At 39.6% G+C, this 21,475-nt stretch overlaps 1 protein-coding gene across 1 annotated transcript in view; it reads left to right on the forward strand.

The window, feature by feature from the left end:
* kalrna (kalirin RhoGEF kinase a) overlaps positions 1-21,475 on the forward strand; it is a 744,968-nt gene that overhangs the window by 343,352 nt on the left and 380,141 nt on the right. Inside the window, exons 6-9 of the mRNA XM_060827256.1 lie at positions 1,085-1,207; positions 12,013-12,204; positions 17,546-17,677; positions 18,309-18,539. Of these exons, the coding sequence (XP_060683239.1) occupies positions 1,085-1,207; positions 12,013-12,204; positions 17,546-17,677; positions 18,309-18,539 (678 nt within the window). The remainder of the gene's footprint in view (positions 1-1,084; positions 1,208-12,012; positions 12,205-17,545; positions 17,678-18,308; positions 18,540-21,475) is intronic.

Raw genomic sequence — 21,475 nt, forward strand, 5'->3', positions numbered from 1 at the left:
TAAGTTCTTGAAAACCTCTTCTATTTTATCCAATTTTAAAAATTGCATCTAAGCATAAATTATGCAGTAATGGTCGAAAATGTGGAATTATAGTGTCATCATGTCATTATCACTTTCTTGAAATGCTGAGTTGAAGACGGGAAATTGGTCAAGCAGGAGAAAGTGAGGATTGTAGATGCTGGAGGTTCCTGAAGAAGGGCTTATTCCCGAAACATCGATTCTCCTGCTCCTTGGATGCTGCCTGACCTACTGCGCTTTTCCAGCAACACATTTTTCAGCTCAAATTGGTCAAGCACTCATGTCTGCAAGGAGTAAAGATCCAACTTTCCACCTCCTTGCACCTGTCAGATGATATTTGCAAAAATATTCAGTGTGTTACAATTTGTTATTGGGCTGCTGCCAAATGTGATGTGGAGGAACAGGAAACTAATTCAGTCAACTGTGTATTTCAAATAGCTCAGTCACTGGAAATCTGTTGTGAACATTGTCAAATTCTTCAGTGATCTGTGGGTTAATATGAAGAGGTACCAAGTGAATTTTACAAAGCAAAGTTGACCTGCCTGCTGTCTCATCAGTGAACATTATTATATATGTAAATGAAAAATGCATCTAACTGATGAAGCAAACCTTGGTTATTTTGTACACATACTTGAAAGTGATGTACTTAGAGAATGAAGAATTTAGACATGAAGAAATAGGACTGACTCGGTGGCTTTTTGGTGGGGAGCTAGCACAGACATGATGGGCTTAACAGCCTTCTGCTGCACTGTAAAATTCTGTGATTCTATAATACATTCTTTTGTAGACACATGATTCAATTCTTCAAAACTTTGAAAGCTGACATAAACCGGAGTTGCTGATAGGAAACAATCTTCATCTGTGTCTCTTTCTGTTGATTTTTTAACTTCATTTGCATTTTTTCTCCAACTCTCTGACGTTTACTTGTCAAATGACTCTAAACTGTTTTAATTTTGATTATGTGCCTGTTTCTTTCTGATATTCCGTATAAGTGACAATTTCCTGTTAACATCTTAAGAGAGGTTTCATCTCGGAAGCAGTTCTAACCTATTTTATTTTTATTTAGATGTTTGATTGGATTAGCCACAACAAACAATTGTTTCTTCAAAGTCACACTGAGATTGGAGTGAGTTATCAGCATGCTCTGGATCTACAGACTCAGCACAATCACTTTGCTATGAACTCAATGGTAAGCACTTATGACTTGTAATTAAAGAGAAAGATATCAAAAATTGCTGGATGGAAATGAGATTATTTAACTACATTTCACAGAAAGCATTGTGAATGCACAATAACTTATATTAAAAGTATGCATTCATGTTGTACTTTACTGCAGTAAAATATTTGAAAGAGCTTCACAAATTTGAAATTATTTCTAAAAGAATGGAATTCTAGTCCTTATGCAGACAAATGTTACAATCGTTCACTACCAAATGTGCCCAATGTCAATGCCTAGACAGCTGATGGTACAATTTAAATTCCCTTCTCTTTATTAAAAGAATATACAGTACCTTTTGACTTCTTTGATTCCACCACACAAATATAGAACAAATGAGGACAATCAACAATTTGATTTTTCAAAATTCGTTTGAGAAGTTAATGGACTGGATTTTGTGATTCTTTTGATGTCAAAAAATATCATCTTCACTGGAATTACTTTGTGAGACTGACTGCATCTTTGGGTAACTGCACCTGTGCAGGTAAATGTGGAAGTCCAAGAATTGCCTTTGTTGGTTCTCTGCTGCTCCTGTGCTGTTGAAATCTCCACACAGACTTCATTTACATGTACATTCCTTTGCTCGCATTATCTACACTGAAAGGACGACAGTCATTCAAGAAGGAAGCTCTCATCTCTTTCTCCAGAACAGTTAGAAATTGTAGGCTGCATTTCCTTTGATCCATAAACATTTTTTAAAAAAATCCCAATCATTATTTCATCCTCTGTAAAATGTATATAAAATAATGGATAATCAATTTTTTTGGGGGGGGGGTTTACTCAGACAGTAGTAAGGACGTGGAATGCTCTAACTGCCAAAGTAGTTAACTCAGCCACATTAGGGAGTTTTAAACAATCCTTGCATAAGCACATGGATGATGATGGGATAGTGTAGTGGACGAGCTGAGAATAGTTCACAGGTCGGCGCAGCATTGAGGGCTGAAAGGCTATATTGTTCTGCGCTGTATTGTTCTATGTTCTATGTTCTATCTATCCGAATGCCTCAGAGTGGTTCATTGCTCATCTTGCTGAATAGATTTTTATCAACCACTGAACTGATGAGAACTTGCCCTTGATGCTGTAGTAATGCTGTTTTTTAAAAATCCCCCAAACACTTATGCCTGTTAATGTGGGGGAATTGAGTTTGTACTACTATACTACTTCAAACTACTAATGAGAAAGCATCTCTGGCTCTGGGAACTATTTTTCTGTTTGTGAAATGTTGTTATTCCCATTAGGAAAAAAATGTTGTTTAGTTTTCTATTTTATATTTGAAAAGTTTGTTGACGTTCTACTACATGAATGTGCTGGAATACTCCCCAGTTGCTTGGATGAGTGGAGCTCCAAAATTACTCAAGAAGCTCCACAGAATCCAGGATGAAGCAAACCCTCTTGATTGACAGCCCATCTAACACCTTCAACATTTACTCCCTTTACCGCCACACACGGTAGCAGCAGTACGTACCATTTACAAGATACCGTACAACAATTCACTAAATCTCCTTCAACGGCACCTTCCAAACTCCCAACCCCATTGCCATCTAAAAGGATAAGCACAGCAGACAGGAACACCACCACCTGCAAGACCCCTTTCAGGTAAAACACTATCTTGACTTGGATCTATATTACCATTCCTTTGCTCTCACTGGGTCAAAACCTTGGAATTCACTTCCTAAGAGCACTTTGGATGTATCTACACCCAAAGGACTATAGTATTCAAGAAGGAAGCTCTCACCATCTTCTCCAGAACAGTTAGGAATTGGCAATAAGTGCTTGACTAGGCAGCAATTCCTTTGATCCATAAACATTTAAAAAAAAAATCCCAATCATTATTTCATCCTCTGTAAAATGTATATAAAGTAATCGATTATCAATGATTTTATTTTTTGGTTTGCTATCTATCAGAATGCTTCAGTGTAGTTCATTGTTTTTCCTTGCTGAATAAAGTTCATGGTGCTGGTGCTGCAAGTCCCCTTGTAAAAGTGACAGAATCAAGTAATTGTCACCAAATGTAAAATCTATACCACAGAGATTTCTAGATCTTTGTTGGCAGCTTTCTTCAAGTTCAGCAGCAAGTACCATTCAGACCATTGTCTATAATTTTAGTTCAATTTAATCATTCGCTAATGAAAAAAAATTCTTATTTTTGTAGTACTTCACAGGAATGGTTGTTTGCAAAATTAATAATATTACAATTGAAACACACAAAGCAATGAACTTGTGCTTCTGAAGGACAATCATTGGATTGGAAACATGTCTCCATAGATCTGTCAGATCTGCTGAGTTTCTCTAGCAATTAGTGCTTTTGTCTGAGATCATCAGCATCTACAATTCTTTGTCTTTTATTTTATTTTATGCTTCTATTGTCCTGAGCCTCAATCAGACTCATTCTGAATTAGTGCTTGCAGTTTGGGCATGTTTAAAATGACAAAGGGGTGCAACGCATTAGATACAAAAACTATTTATTTTGGTAGGGGCATAACCCTAATGTTAGAATTAGACCAGTTGGGCATCAAATCCAAAGCATTTTTACATATGAGAGTAATGAAAATGTAGATCCCTTTCCCCTAAAAGACTGAGTTTCATCAAATGAAACTGTAAAGACACAGATCAGTTGTTTTTTAAGAGGCAAGGTTGTCAAGGGATATGTAGCAAAAGTAGATGAGTAGAGTTGGGTGCGTAACAGAACAGACTCCAATTTCTAATGGTAAGCAAACTGTAATTTTCTCACAAGCACTATCCATCATTAGCTTCAGTTAATTTTGAAGCAACTTTGAAGCAGTGTTCTTCAACTACCAATAAATGTTTCACATCATTTGAGAGATGGGCCACTATTGCAGCTTTGAGCAAAATTTCAATGGACTTTTAAAATTTTTTTTTATTATTTATGAGGCTCTGGTACGCTGTCAAAAGTGTTTTAAGATTACTGCCTCACCCAAGGTGACAATTTAGGAATTTTATGTTACAATTAATTTTTCCAGTGGCCTGTTATGCCCTTGAACTTTCCTGCCTGCAGTGAAAAGAAAATGGCTTTACAAAATTCAGGCCTCATCAGTCTACTTAATGACTGTTTGACACGGTCTCGTTATTTACTCATCATATACTAGGGGAATTGTTAAAACAATATGAATTTATTAACATGGTCATTGTGAAGTCAAATTTGTTGGCAGCAAAATAAGCAATTTAGGGCAAAGGGTACTTTAGTCCCTGTTTGGTTGGGAAAAAAAAATTTAAAATCTTCCAACAGTTTATAAAAACCAGCAGACATTCAAACTGGTCAGTAAACATTTACCATTCCAACAGCACTGAAAGTTTTCAATATTTTGTGTAAATGTGGCGCCAGTAAATACAATGAGGACCACCCATCAAAAACATTTGCTACATGTTTTGCTGACCAGTCTGGATGAAATTTAATACAAGCGGCAGTTAATCGTTGCTTATAGATACAGAGCTGAAGGAGCTCAGTGAGCTCATTGTCTCTGTGCCAGCCAAAATCAATGATCTGATCTAATCCTACCTTCCATCTCTTGGTCCTGGAAGTGGCTGCATATCTGAGGTCATATCCAAGGCTGGATTTTACATGCTTCTGCTGCTGGGCTTGAAGGCACAAGAGGTTCATAACATTCAGCACAGGGCCTTCACATCACCTACATGCCTGCCCTCAACCAGTCAGAGCCTTCAGGTAGCTTGGCTGTCCTCACGCTTATTGAGGTTCTTAAGGTAACAATTAATAGCCTCTCAAGGATCTCATCCCAACACCTTTAGCTGTTTAACCCACAAACTGCACGGATTGATGTTGGGTCAGGGGCATTGAGCCAGGGGTGTGGGGTCTAGCCCCTGTCAAGGCGTGGGCTGCTTTCAGCCCAGCCAACCCATTTTCACCTACTTATGGTCCCCGTTATCAGCTTTTCTGACTCATTGGCTTACTATTATACCTCCCTTGGTCTGCTTAACTGTCTTTCTCTCCTTCTGGGTTCCATCTCCACCTATTGTTTCTTCGTTTAGCCCTCCTACCCCCTTCCCACCCTTGTTTTCAACGTGCATGCCATCTTTCACTGTACTATCTTGTTCTGAAGAAGGGTCACTGGGCCTGAAACCATAACGCTGCTTTCTGTCCACAGAGGCTGCCAGACCTGCTGAATTTCTCCAGCAATTTCTATTTTTATGTAAAAGGCAATTCTGAATTTGGTTATTTTGGAAATAAATCTGGCATTATTGAAGTTATGATGATGAAAGAATATTTTAATGGCAGTGATCATAATTTAGAGGTAGAGTTGTTATGAAATACAAGGTTAGCACCTCATCACCCAAAGCAGTCCAGATGAGTCCTCTCCTGAGTTGCAATACTCTTGTGAGGTATTTTAAAAATTCAGCTGACTGAATTGGCTAAAAGGAGAGGTCAACACTTGGTCAGAAACATAGAAACGCAGAAAATAGGCCATTGAGCTCACTGCATCATTCAACATGGCTGATGCGCTAACTCTACACCATACTCCTGTCTCTTCCCATACCCTCTGACATCTTAGAAATCCATCTAATTCTTTATTAGCTATGTTCAGTGACTTCATCTCTACAATTTTCTGTTGTAGAGGACTCCACAAATGCACCACACTTTGAGTGAAAACATTTCTCCTCACCTCAGTCCAAAATAACGTACTGGGTAATGAGGATTTGTTCTGGATCCCCAGCCAGGGGAAACATAATCTCTACATCAAGTCTACATAACCCTTTCTGAAAGTTATAATCAATTCATGATTTAAATGAGATCCCCTCTCATTCTTCTAAGCCGCAATGAATACAAGCCCAGTAACCAACGTCTCTTGCTGTGCTCCATTCAGCAATCATTTTTTCTCTGAAAATTAGATATTTTCCCACATACCAAAACTACACATAATACTCCATGTGTGGTCTCACCACGACCCTTACAACTGCAGTTAAAAAAATCCTTACTTCTCACTTATCTACAGACCCATATTGCACCTGCCAAATATTTGACCACTCATTCAACTTGTCTAAATCACCCTAAATCTCCTTTATGGCCTTTGATCTAATTTTGTGTCAGCAAAACTGTAAATAATGCACTCAATTCCCTCATCCAAATCGTTGATATATACATTGCTCAAGCACTGATTTCTGTGGTACCCCACTAGTCACTGTCTTCCCCTTCAAAAACAACCGTTCATGCTCTGTTTTTCCTATCTGCTCAATAATTCTCTATCCATGCTTTTCTCGTATTACCAAACCCATGTTCTTAGCTTTTGCACAATAATTTGATGCCATCCTTAATTGGTTTTGTTAATCATGTTTGGACCACTTTTCTACTTGTGATTTCACACACCTCAAAGGAATGTATAAGTGAATATATTAGATGCACAGAGAGCCTTAAGGAGGCAGGGACTGTCTGTGAGATAGCAGAGGCAAAAACAGGCAGCTGCTATATCAGCAGCGGCTGTTGACTTGCTGATTAGAGCAGTCAGCTGCTCTGGAGGCCGTGGAGGTGGAACAAAAAGGAACACAGAGGCAAAGTTTAAGAGCAGCAAGTATACCAGTGCTAGTTGGTCCCACAGATCAGATTTAAGAACAATTACAAATAATTTTACTTGTCACTTGACACAAAATCAATGGCTAGCACAAGCATGGATGAGACTGTTTAGGCTCACCAGACATTTGAAAACTTCAAACCTAAATCATGCCCATATTAAGCACCTAAGATGGTGACTGTATTTCTCATTGATGACACACAGGCACACACGCGTGCTAAAATGATCCCGGAATCATCAGGATCCTGAGATGAGCTGCAGGAGCAGGGCTTATGCCCGAAACATCGAATTTCCTATTCCTTGGATGCTGCCTGACCTGCTGTGCTTTAACCAGCAACACATTTTCAACAGTTCTTAATTCCTGCCAATATTAGATCTTGACCTTGAGGCCTTTTGAAAATCTGGCCTGAACAGCGGCTGTTTGGGAAAGGGCCAATTCTATTAAGCTGTGATGTGATTTGACAAAAGTGGACTAGAAACAGCAACTTGTAGATAAATCCATGTCGGAATAATAGGAGACAAGAAGGAGCAACAGAGACTTAAGAGCAAATATCATAAACAAACAAATGTTGAGACCTCCCTAGTGCTCAAGAACATGCAGAATAGGATAATAAAGGTTTATATCAGATTCCAAAAGCTCAAAAGTTCCTGAAAGCCAAGGAGCATATATTAAGTTCAGGAATTAAATGAGAAAGGTAATTAAAGAAACAAACAGAAGGCATGAAGAAATATTTCAAGTGATATCATGAAAAATCAAAGATGTAGTGTGTAAATATTACATTGTATATATGTAAGGAGCATGATAACAGCCAAAGAAAGAGTAGAACCAATAAAAGACGATGGAGGTAATTTGTGTATGGAGACAGCGATGTGGTCATTGTGCTTGATGAATACTTTAGGCCTCCTGCTCCCATATATCCTCATGTCCCCATATCTGCGTGCTCTTCTCATTTGCCCCTCTTCTTTCATATCTCCACTACTCCCTGCAATAACTCCACAGAGGCTGGCGGCTGGTATCCTGTCACTCGTTCACCCTTTATTTACACATGGAGAGTCCTTGACTCTGATCTGGCAGTGTCTCACACTTCTGTTCTTCAGTGTCTCACACTTCAGCCAGAGCTCCCTGATTGGACCAGATTAACAGCCCCAATCAAGGAATTCATATTCAATGAGGAATTAAATGTCATAGCCATTCAAAACCTATTTTTTTTTAAAACTTTATCTTATTAAGAAGCCATAAAACTGTCAAAAATAGTTGTTTAGTAATCAATTACTCATTGGCCGACCATTATCTTTCCCTTGGTCTGCTTAGCAGCATGTTTTTACAAGTTCATAAACATCCATATCAGTTTGCCCTGTTGAACTGAATACAATAATGGAGTTTAAAGTTTAGTCAAAATCAAAATCAGGTCTAATGCTTCAAATGCTGAGCAGGGACAGTACGGTGGCTCAGTGGTTAGCAATGCTGCCTCACAGCACAAGGGACACAGGTTTGATTCCAGCCTTGGGCAACTGTCTGTTTGGAGTTTGCACATTCTCCCCATGTCTGTGTGGGTTTCCTCTGGGTGCTCTGGTTTCCTCCCATAGTCCAAGGATGTGAAGTTCGTGCTAAATTACCCATAGTTAGATGTATTAGTCAGAGAGAAACGGGTCTGGGTGGATGACTCTTTGGTGGGTCAGTGTGGACTTTTTCCACCCTGTAGGGAATCTAATCTAATCAGATGCATAATCTGTCAATAAATGAAAATATCAAAGAACAGGATAGAAATGACACTGCAGTTTGAAGCTAAAAACTGTTTAGATTAAGTTCCCTACAGTGTGGAAACAGGCCTTTCAGCCCAACAAGTCCACACCGACCCTCCGAAAATTAACCCACCCAGACCCATTTCCCTCTGACTAATGTACCTCACATTATGGGCAATTTAGCATGGCCAATTCATCTAACCTGCACATCTTTGGACTGTGGGAGGAAACCAGAACACCTGAGGAAACGCACGCAGACACAGGGAGAACGTGCAAACTCCACAGGCAGTTGGCCGAGGCTGGAATTGAACCTGAGACCCTGGTGCTGTGAGGCAGCAGTGCTAACCACTGAGCCACCGTGTCACCCAGTTTAGTATAGAGCAACACTTTTCTCGACTGGATAATACAATGTAATTCATCTGAAAACTTTACCATTTTCATAATACTAATCGACTTAATGGTCACCTGCCATAACTAAGGTCATAATATTCAAAAACATTTAATTTATCATACATGTTATGATCCCTCTTGTGACTGATATCTTCAAAAGAGGTTCTTGAGTTCTGAGAGGGAAAATTCATAGTTATCTGCCATTATTGCAACTTCTCTTATGTTCAGAACTTTATGGTCTGAGTCTGTTAACAATACTACTCTAAAATTTCTAAAGTCTTGATCAACCATTATAACCAACATCTAACAAACTATATTTCCTTTAGTAAAGTCCATAGAAACAACTCCACGTTCTGTATTCTTCCTTAAATTTCTAAACCTCTACCTGTACGCTTCTGGCACTAATCCACATGTGTTAAGAACAGCAATCTTCCCATTTTATAATAATAACTAGTTTGTAATTCATCGAATGGTCTTACAGCCATGATAGTACTATAGCAATTTTGTCAAACGTTTCAAGTCCTTCATTGAATTTGGGCAATAGACAAATATTCCAAGTCAAATCAAAGCTGGGATTTTAATCTGAGCCATCATGATTTTTTAAATGCTAGCACCATTACATAATGTAAGCTTCTGGTCCCCACTTCCTATTTTGGACTTGCCCTTTATGAGTTGTACTTTCCTCTTTTATTCCTTGAAAGTCAAGTTCATGTTTTTGCACTTCCCTTCATTTTCCTCTTCAAATTCTCACTCTTTCTTTCTGTTTTTCATTCCTTTCTAATTTGAGTCTTTCATTTTCTTTTTCTAATTTCCATTGTTTATAGCCAACTCAATCTGCATGCTGTGGAGATCACCTTCCTCTTCCTCAAAAGTCAGGTTGAGACAATACTTCAGCAATTGCTGCTTTTTTGCACGGACTTTTACATCTAACTCCAATTTTTCTGCCAATGTCTTCAAATTACGCTTTGTTAATTGTCACAAGGCATTTACAAAAAGGTTCTCCCTTTCTAAAAAGTGTCCAGGCAACATAGCAAAGTTAACTTTTAACAGAATGCCGCAAAAGTATCTGAATTTTTGCTTATTTAAATGCTTAGTATTTTAAGTGTGCATATCCCTGCTTCTGTGTTTTTATCCTGCAAGAGCTCTCAATTTATGATCCCCGTAGAGACCAATAACTTTCAAAACCAGATTTGAACTCTCAGTGATTGATTTGAATGAGTCAGTAACAGGATTTCAAGTTTTAAGATGTTTGCTATCTTAAACAAACAAACTTAACACCAACTAAATATTATTTAGTAGGCAATTAATATTTTAAGTTATAAAAACGCTAACTTATCAGTTCCTTAACATCAATGACAACCCCATCCATCATTTATATTACCTCATGCTCTCTGCAGGATTAGAATGTGCAGGATTCAGGCAAAAGCAATACCCAGCTTCCTTTGGCTTGCTTCTCTTTGTTTTGCTGAGCCATAAGGTGACCATCAAAGGTCCTTTCCCTCAGTTTTCCAAGAAATTCTGAATTGACCTTCAGCAGCATAGCTCAATTTGAGGATTATTTCCTCTTGTCAGGCCAAGTTAAATTTACCGTAGTCTTTAGGTTTCCATGAATTCCACCTCTTTGATCAGAGTGTTTTTCCTTTTCTGCATTCTGTCTGGTAGACAGCAGAAAAACCTGTCTTTATCCTTCGACTGATTGCAGGAATTCCTCCTTGTTTCTCCCTGCATTCAACATTTCTGAGCCTTGAGAAACTCTGCAATGGTGAAAACATTTGCCTTTCCCTTTGCCTTCAACTGTTAAATGTGGCACATGCATAATATTAACACTCATACTAGGCCTCCCAGACCCCCATTGTAACCAAGCATCAGAAGCTTGTTATCAGGCAGAACTCATGGAAGATTGCATGACTTTCTTTATTATTAATTTTGAAGGAATCCCAAGATTGGGTCAGAATTTGAAAACATGCTTGCTATCAATCTGACACTGACAGAGACATAAAAATCCAGTCTATGTGTTTATATTTATAAAAGAGGAGGGCAAAGCTGACTTTATAATTAAGAAGGAGAGGTATGACATATTGAATCAGATAAACGTATTGAATGAGGAAGTATTAAAGTTTGTAACATTGTCTTTATCAGCCAATGCAACAGATCATCAATTTCCCAATTTTGTCAACTAAACAGAGAAATTCGTATTCCCTAATAGAACATTGTAACATTAGTTGACATTAATTTCTCTGTGCGGGGGTTATAGTCTAGTAGCTACCATGGGCATTTCGTGCAGAGCCTGGGAAGAGGGTTTCATTAGTCTCCAATAATCATGGGCTGGCACCCTAGAGAACCTGTTGCGCTTGGCTCAGGGACCAGTGTCCTGGGCCAGGAGCAGTACCAGTCTCGGTAATTTTTGTTCCTACCCCACTCTACTCTATGCCTTATTCAATATCACATACTGGGTAGGGATTGGGTGTATCCAAAGCAAGCATGATGTGAGCTACAAGTCAATCTGCTATAACGCATGTTTCATTAACGCCATTGACAAATTGGAGACATCATTTCTAAACCACGAACTTTTAAAATGTGCATTGACTATAACGAGACTACATCACCAACATTTTAAGCATTGTTTCTAAACCGTGATTTTTCTATAGCACAAGGTTGCACAAGAACACAACCATCATGTTATTGAAGATCCACCTGTAATGCCATAGAGCAAATTAGGCAGTGCAAGGAAATTGGAGACCTAATTTTGCTGTTTGTTTTCTTAGATTATTCATTTATATTCAGGTTAGTGTTTTGAATCTTGTAACGAACAATTTGGCTGTGTAGAATATAGAAATTGGGAAAGGTAATAAAATGTTTTATACTTTTGCACTGCTTTGTCTGAATAAGTTCCTTTGAGTGTACTTCTGATGCATTCAATTCAAATAGATTGTTGTGACATTTTAGATTTGCATACTAATTGGAAAAGCATTCTTTTGGAATTATAATTCTATTTATTGAAAAGGGAGAATGACTGCCTGAAAAAGATCGAAAATAATTTAGAAATGTTAATTTATGAACTTAACTACAATTCATTTTGTAATTGGCAATCTTCTGTTTTTTCAGAATGCATATGTCAACATCAATCGCATCATGTCTGTTGCATCAAGGCTTTCAGAGGCTGGTCATTATGCATCCCAGCAGATCAAGCAGATATCTGCCCAACTTGATCAAGAGTGGAAGAGTTTTGCAGCCGCTCTAGATGAACGTAGCACAATCTTGGCAATGTCTGCTGTATTTCACCAGAAGGCTGAACAGGTGGGTTTGAGGAAAAAGACTATGGCATGTATCTCAGAATCAACATAGGACGATAACCTACAGAATCAACATCTCTCTAATAGGATCAATATTACATTATATTATTTTAATGCTTAAAATTAATAGTAATAATGAGATTTTTTTAGCTGCTTCAATTTAAACTATTGCTGTTCCATGGTTTTTCTAGGTTGTATGGTTAAAAGGGCATGGTTAAAATTGCTATAATGTATCTTTTACAGTACTAAAATCATTGCTGAATGGATTGTGGTAATTAGTTTAAAAATTGATTTTTGGGACCAAGGAGGCTATTTTACAAAACTGTAACAAGTGTTAGCTTTATGAAGTATTGTATTGCTGTCAGGTTCTGTAATTCAGTCTGTGAGGTTAACATTGTTTAAATTTATTTGGAGGCTGTGATTAAGAAATCCTAGGACACCAGTAGAACTCCCATGCAGACTATCTCAATTCCACAGGGCAGACAATGCCCCATGTCAGGGTTGCACAGGTACAATGGTACCAGTGGGCAGTGCTTTGCAAATATATTTCTCTCCCCTGCGTATTTTTTGCTTTCCATTCCGAATGCTTCGTGTAAAATGTATTTTTATCTGCAAAAGTACACAAACTGCCTCACAATAGCAATCCTGCTACAAATGATTATAATTAAAAACGTCCCCTTGCGTTGTATACATTTTTTAAGTTCTAATTAGCCAGTCACTCTCATTATTAGAAGAGTTTTAAATAGTAAACATGTTACACTCAACATTTAATTACAGTTTTGAAGTGTCAATTAAAGGGGTTTTAGGAGGTTATTGTTATAGATGTGCAATACAATTAGCTGCATTCAAATTGATTGTAATTTCACGATGTGTTAAGAACTGACAAACATCTTGAATATTATATCTGGAGCCACTTTTATTATAATTCAATATGTAAATTTTGTATTGATTACTTGGAATTTCAAGCTTGTGGGGATCATATTCCTTAATACAATTCATTTTTCTTTGAATACCAAATCCAGTAATCTTGCCTGCAATGTATGGAAATAAGCAATGATACTGAGGAGAATCATAGAATCCCTATGGTATGGAAACAGGCCCCTCCACTGATCCAGTCCACACTGACCCTCTGAAGAGCATCCCAACCTCCACCTTACCCCTGCATTTCCCATGGCTAATCTACCTAGCCTGCACATCTCTGGGCATGATGGACAGTTTAGCATGGCCAATCCACCTAATCTGCATAGCTGGACTGTGGGAGGAAACCAGAGCACCCAGAGGAACCAGCCTGCTAGGGCAGAAGAGAAGCTGAATAACTGATCATGAGAGTTGAGGTCAGCAAAGAATGGGTAGTCTGTGCTGAAAGCAAACCATGTAATGTGATAATAGGCCTGAGAGTGGATGAAAATGGGTTGGCTGTGCTAAAAAGTGCTTGTGTCATAACAGGACTGGGTATGGGGGTAGGTAAAAAACACAGAAGAATGGAATCTGGCTCAAAAATTATAGATGAATCTGCAGAGTTCCCCAAGTGTAGGAGCTTGTGCTGAGGCTTGCTGGAACATTGACATGGGAACATGGTGGTGTATTGAAGTGGCAGGTGAAAGGAAGCACTGAGTCATTTTTGTGCACACAATGTAGGTGTTCTGCAAAGGATTCACCTACTGTGCATTTTGACTGTGCAAAGTAAAAGAGATCACTCTGAGAACAATGAACACAGTAGACTAAATTGAATGAAGTGCAATTAAATCATTGCTTCAACTGCAAGCTGTGTCTGGGGCCTTGGTTAGTGAGGAGAGAGGACATAAATGGGCATTATTATACCTTCAGTGATTTCATGGCAAGATGCTATGAGGTGAGGGGAAGTGTTGAGAATGGAGGAGGAGTGGACCAAGGTATTGTAGAGGGAACAGTTCCTGTGAAATGCTGACAAGAGAAGGGAGGGAATAAGTGTCTGCTGGTGGTATCCCACTAGGAGTGATGGTTAATGATCCTTTGGATGTGGATGTTGGTGAGATGATAAGTGAGAATGAAGGAAGCCCTATCATTGGGTTAGGAAAGAAGGTGTGAGGGCAGAAGTGCGGGAGATAGGTAGGACATGGCTAAGAACTCTGTCAATCACGAGAGTGGGGAATTCTCAGTTGAGGAAAATGTGAACATTTCTGAGGTCCTCTGCTGATCTCAACTCTTATTATTCAGCTTCTATTCTATTCTGCCCTGCCATACATAATCCTCTGGTTTATCTGCCCCTTTTATCTCTATGCCTCTGGGCCCCACCTATCTGCTCACCTTTCTTTTCCCCAACCCTCCCCCAACATCACCTTCAGCATAAATACCAGTTTTTCCTCACTGCTATCCATTCTGATGAATAGTCACAAGATTCAAAATGTTAACTCTGCTTTCTTCCCACAGATGCTGCCAGACTTGCTGAGTTTTGCCAGCAATTTCTGTCTTTGCTTCAGATCTCCAGCATCAACAATTTTTTGTTTTATTTCAATGGATCAAATCCCTAACATTAAAGTTGCAAGCTTCCAGCTAATGCAATTCCTTCTACACAAAGTCAGGAAATGACCACTAGATACTGCAAAGGCTATAGGCTATGATGACATTCCAGCAATAGCACTGAAGATTTGTGATCCAGACTTGCTGTTACCCTAGCCAAGCTCTTCCTGCGCAGCATGGCATCTACCCATTAACATATAATATTTCCTAGATATGTCCTACATACACAAAGCAGGATCTATCCTAGTCAGTAAATTATTGCCCCATTGTCTCCACTCAATAATGAGTAATGTGGTGGAAGTAGTCGGTGACAGTGCTACCAACTGGCTCTTCCTCAACAATAATCTGCACACTAAAATTCAGTTTGTGGTCCAACTGGCCCATTCATCTTCTGACCTCATTATAGCCTTAGTTCAAACTTCGATAAAAAAAGCTGAACTCCTGAAGTCAAGTGAGAGTGACTGCCCTTAATATCAAGGCAACATTTGATCAAGTGTGACATCAAGTAGTCCCAACAAAACTGATGTGATACTGAGTACATAAAAGCTCCAGGATATTACTGCAGGAATTCCTTCGGGTAATGTCCTCGACCCAACCACTTACAGCTGCTTCATCAATGAGCTTTGATCCATCACAAAGTCAGAAGTTGCTGATGATTGCCCAATGTTGAGAACCATTTATGATTCCTCAGACACTGAAGTAATTCATGTACAAATGCAGGAAGACCTATAACATTCTGACTTGAGTTGATCAATAGCAATTATAATTCACAGCACACAAGTGCCAGTCAATTACCAACCTAACAAAAGAGAATCCGCCCTTGTCATTCACTGAATCATTATCACTAAATCCCTATTAACAACATCCTTGACCAGAAACTGAGCTGGACCTGCCATATAAATACTTAAGCAACAAGAGTAGATCAGAGATTAGCAATTCTACAGCAAGTAACTCATGTCCTTATTCTCAAATCCACCCAGCATCTATAAGGCAGAACTCAGGAATGTGATGAAATACTCCCAGTTGCTTGGATGTGTGGAAATTCAACAGCACCCAAGAAGCTTGACAACATTCAGGGTATAGCAGCCAGAGTGATTGTTACGCCATCTAACATCTTCAATATTCACTGTCTCTACTGCTGAGACATGTTGGCAGCAGCATGTACCTTCTACAAGATGCAGTCCAGTAACCTCATCCAGACTTCATTACCTCCATCTTCCAAACCTGTGACTTCTGGCATCCAGAAGGATAAGTGCAGAAGATACATGGAACCACCTTCTCTTGCAAGTTTCCCTTCAAACTGCATAACATCCTCACTTGGAACTATATTATAGCTCCCTCACTGTCATTGAATAAAAATCATGCATCTCCATCCCTAACAGCACTGTGGATGCACCTACACACTAAGTAGTGGTTCCAGAGAACTACCATATTCTCAAGAACAATTAACAATGAGCAATAGATGTCACTCTTTTGTGCTGGGCTCCTGATCCTGGGCTGAGAGTGTGGTGCTGGAAAAAAGCAGCAGGTCACGTAGCATCCAAGAAGCAGGATAATCGATGTTTCAGGCAAAAGCCCTTCATTCTGATGAAGGGCTTATGTCTGAAACGTTGATTCTCCTGCTCCTTGGATGTTGCCTGACCTGCTGTGCTTTTCCAGCACCACACTAAGGACTTTGATCTCCAACATCTGCAGTCCTCACTTTCTCTGATCCTGGGCTTCAATTTATCCTGTTAAAAGAAAGCCTAACCAACTATGAGATAAAAGCAGCAAACAAAAAGCACCCCTTTCCCTCTGCACTGAATATGAGGCTATGCACTTGCATAGGAAGTATAAATGTGAAGAGTATTTTCTAAATGGAGAAAGGTTTTGGAAACTGGATCCCAAGGGTGAAGAGTTTTTCATATGAGGAGCAATTTAGGACTCTGGGCGTATACTTGATTAAATTTAGAAGAATGAGGGAGGATCTGATTGAAATCTACCAAATACAGAGAGGAGATGATAAATAGGAGGGGGGGGGGGGCGTGAGGCTGGGGAGAAGGTAGCTTAGAGTGCAATAGGTGGATGGAGGTGGGGATAAAGGTGATAAGTCGAAGAGGAGAGTGGAGCGGATAGGTGGGAAGGGAGATTGGCAAGTAGGACAGGTCATGAGGATGATGCTGAGCTCTAAGTGTGGAACTGGGGGAGGATGGGGGGAGGGGAATGAGGAAACTGGTGAAGTACACATTGATGCCCTGGGGTTGAAGGGTTCCGAGGTAAAAGATGAGGCATTCTTCCTCCAGGCGTCGGGTGGTGAGGGAGTGGTCTTGGAGGAGGCCCAGGACCTGCATGACCTGCATGTCCTTCGCAGAGTGGGAGGAGGAGTTGAAACGTTCGGCCATGGGGCAGTGGGGCTGATTGGTACGGGTGTCCCGGATATGTTCCCTAAAGTGCTCTGCGAAAAGGCCTTTAGTCTCCCCAGTGTAAAGGATACAATAAATGACATTTGTGGATATGCAGGTGAAACTGTGACGGATGTGGAAGGCTCCTTTGGGGCCTTGGATGGAGGTGAGGGGGGTGGTATGGGTGCAGGTTATGCAATTCCTGTGGTGGCGGGGGAAAGTGCCAGGAGGACCCAGCCTCATTTCTGATGAAAGGTTCCTGCCCAAAACAAATTTTCCTGCTCCTCGGATGCTGCCATTCAATACAGTTTTGAAGCTGTTTCCTCCATTCTTTCAGAAATGCATGGATATTGTAACAAATTGGTGTATAAAAGATTCTCCTTATCTCTCTTTTGCTTAATTTCACTGAGATTTTATAAGGGAAAAATATGTTTAGTATTAATACCTGCTTCCAATTTTATTTAGTATTTGTCAAGTGTTGATATCTGGTGCAAAACCTGTGCTGAAGGAGGACTTCCATCTGAAATGCAAGATTTGGAGATTGCAATTCACCATCATCAAACGCTGTATGAACAGATCACGCAGGCATATGCAGAGGTAAAGAACTGACGCATTCATTTGAAGAAGGTTTACACATAATCACCACACTGCTTTCATTGTTCTATCTTTCTGCTTATTATAATTCAACTTCTGCTCTTTTATTAGTTGCTCAACCTATTCAATTATAAAGCAATTCTCAATCAGTTACACTATATTTCCCTTGACGTTTCTGACCTGACTTTTGTAAGTTTGGCAGTATAATTCAGTCAATGTCCTACATAAAATATCTACTATTCTATTTGTTCAGTCAAGCCATCTGTAGTGTTTACAATTTTTGTTCTATGTAATTTATAACAATCCTATTTTATGGTCCTTTGCCTTGAAAGTTTGTACAGTTCCAGATAATTGGTTATACTTGTCAGCTTGTTTTATTGATGAAAATGCTTTTTGAGGCCATGAAACAGCTTAAGTAAGCCATTTTAGCATGACAGTTCAAGCCAGGCAGAGCTAATGATTGTAAATAAGGTAGAGTCGTTTGTAAGTTTTAAATAAACATATTTAGCAGTATAAAACAGAAAAACATTGAAGGAAGTTTAGCAAATTTAGGGGCGACTGATGATTAGTGCCAGAATCAATTGTTCAGTTTGGTATAGCACATTTGATACAACTCATATGATATTTATCACAGGTAAGTCAGGATGGCAAAGCTCTTCTAGATGTACTGCAGCGACCGTTAAGCCCAGGGAATTCTGAGTCACTCACTGCAACTGCAAATTACTCCAAAGCAGTCCATCGAGTCTTGGACATTGTGCATGAAGTGTTACATCACCAGAGAAGGCTTGAAAGTATCTGGCAGCATCGCAAAGTACGTCTGCATCAACGGCTTCAGCTGTGTGTTTTTCAGCAGGATGTTCAACAGGTAAAGCCTTGACTTATCAGATCACTGAGATGTGAAGCATCTTTTGCTTTACTGATGCATGATTTCTTAATCTCTAACTTTCAAAATGTTATTATTTCATTAATGGTTGTCATCATTGTTGCAATGTATAATTAATGCAGACCTTTTATGTGATAAAACATTCCAAAACATTTCACCATAACATTGGACAAAAATTGACAGTGAGCTACTTGGGACCTATTAGGACAAGTGATCAAGATTTGGTCAAAAGGCCAGATTTGAAAGGGGAAAGACAGAGAGGTTTGGGAAGGAAATTACCAGTGATGAAGTGATGAAAATCAGCAATGAGCAGAAGGTCAAAATTGAAGGAGTGCAGAAATCTTGAAGGATTGGAGACTATTTCAGAAATAGGGAGGGGTGAGGCCATAGAAAGGTACTAAATGCATGGTCAAGATATGGCATACAGATGATTGCTAGAGGTATGATTATTGTGCAGTGTTTATTAAATGGGCTAGTGATTATGTAAGAGATTGTTTTTAACAGGATCTTGACCAGATGGGCCAATGGGCTGAGAAGTGGTTGATGAAGTTTAATTCGGATAAATGTGAGGTGCTGCATTTTGGAAAAGCAAATCTTAGCAGGACTTATACACTTAATGGTAAGGTCCTAGGTAGTGTTGCTGAACAAAGAGACCTTGGCATGCAGGTTCATAGCTCCTTGAAAGTGGAGTCGTAGGTAGATAAGATAGTGAAGAAGGCATTTGGTATGCTTTCCTTTATTGATCAGAGTATTGAGTACAGGAGTTGGGAGGTCATGTTGCAGCTATACAGGACATTGGTTAGGTCACTGTTGGAATATTGCGTGCAATTCTGGTCTCCTTCCTATTGGAAAGGTGTTGTGAAACTTGAAAAGATTTGCAAGGATGTTGCCAGGGTTGGAGGATTTGAGCTACAGGATGAGGCTGAACAGGGCAGGGTTGTTTTCCCTGGAGCGTCGGAGGCTACAAAATTATGAGGGGCATGGATCGGATAAATAGGCAAAGTCTTTTCCCTGGGGTCAGGGAGTCCAGACCTAGAGGGCATAGGTTTAGGGGTGAGTGGGGAAAGATATAAAAAGAGACCTAAGGGGCAACCTTTTCACACAGAGGATGTTACACATATGGAATGAGCTGCCAGAAGTTGTGGGGGAGGCTGGTACAATTGCAACATTTAAGAAACATTTGGATGTGTATATGAATGGGAAGGGTTTGGAGGGATATGGGCCGAGTGCTGGCAAGTGGGACTAGATTGGATTGGGATATCTGGTCAGCATGGACAGGTTGCACCCAAGGGTCTGTTTCCATGCTATACATCTCTATAACTGCATATGGTAAGATGAATGGGGAATATCATTGTGATTACATCCTGGAGATGTTGTGAAATATGGTTGAAGGGAAAATTCACATCATGGAGAAAGATTTGGTGCAGTGTAACTAGTAAATCAGAAAGGGAAAAGAAGGGCTTGCTGGGTTTGCAACAAGGTTTCTGTTGGTATTAAATCTACTCCACGAGGTGGATTTTCCCCTTAGAGGTGAATGGCTCAAGTTTTTGCTAACACTGTGCACCCACCTCGGAAACGGTATCCTGAGCAGTGTGATTTCAGTTCTGTAAAAACTGGATCATTTTCTCTTCCTGTATTTTTGATTGTAGACTGAAATGGGAAAAGAACTGTTTTGTAATCCAAGGATTCTGGAATGATAGTTTAAAAGTAAGCTATCAGCGCTTGTTGCAAGTATGGTTCCCACTACTGTTTGTTCAAACAGTGGGAGAGATTAAGTTGCAGAACTAGAACCAATAACTATGTATAAATGAGATTTGGCTAGCAGCAAGTAGCTGCTTAGTCTATGGAGTGGTGACTGGTTGTTGATGACAAAGTCTTTGTGGCTGCCAATAGCAGTGGCTCCCAAGGAATTGAACAGTTTGTGGGTGTGAATGTCAGAAGCCATCAGATCTGACCTCTGAAAGGGCAGGTGGTGTCCTTTTCTCTGCAGTTATCATACCTAAGGCCTGAGGAAAGCCCATTTATTTTCCCTTCATTTGCCATAATCTATTGCTTTTAACTATTACATCAGAGACTTTATACATTGCGAATCAGTTGTTCTGTACCACTTGCAATGAAGTAAAACCACTTGAAGGAAGTGATCAATAATAGTGAGTCCTGACAAGTCACACGATTGTCTATGCAAGCCATGTAAACAGGGATCCTTGAACTGCCTTCCCAGGTTGTTGCTCCATCTAATACCAATGTTTCTATGTCTATCGGTATGCATGTGTGTGTTAAGAGGTTTATAAGTGGGTTAGAGTAGTGCGAAATGATGACAGCTCATAATTGTTTACCTGTGGTTAGAATCTATTTATTTGTAATAAACAGTCTACCTTGTTAAATGCAGAAACCTGGTCCATGTTTTCTATCAATCTGTGTCTAAAGGACAGGTAAACTGGGCAATTTTGCTTTTATAAAATCTTTAATGTTTTGACAACTCTGGGACTAGCAGGGCTTGATTTCCAGTCTGCCATCAGGCAGCTGAGGAATTAGGTCAGCCCCTCTGCCCCACGACACATATCAATAGGAGCCAAATACCAGAGTGGTCTGCTGAAAGAGACCTGCCTCAGTTCTCTGGGACTTTGTCCAAGTTAAGTATTTGTCAAATATTTGGCCCTTTAACCCCCACCCATCACTCCCCTTTATCCGTCCAAGACACTCTCATAACGTCAATACCAACTCATGCACCCTCAACCATGATAATGGTCCCACGTACTTTCCACACCAACTCATAGCACATCTATTCCCATTCACCCAGCATTCCTTCCTCAAAACCCATGAACACTTTTGTGGAAATGACATAAGTGGGAATGTTTTAAAAAGCAGAAATACATAGCATTTTTTAAAAACTTGCTGTTACTACAACACTATGAAAG

This window comes from Hemiscyllium ocellatum, chromosome 7, assembly GCF_020745735.1.
Source record: "Hemiscyllium ocellatum isolate sHemOce1 chromosome 7, sHemOce1.pat.X.cur, whole genome shotgun sequence".
NCBI lineage: Eukaryota > Metazoa > Chordata > Chondrichthyes > Orectolobiformes > Hemiscylliidae > Hemiscyllium > Hemiscyllium ocellatum.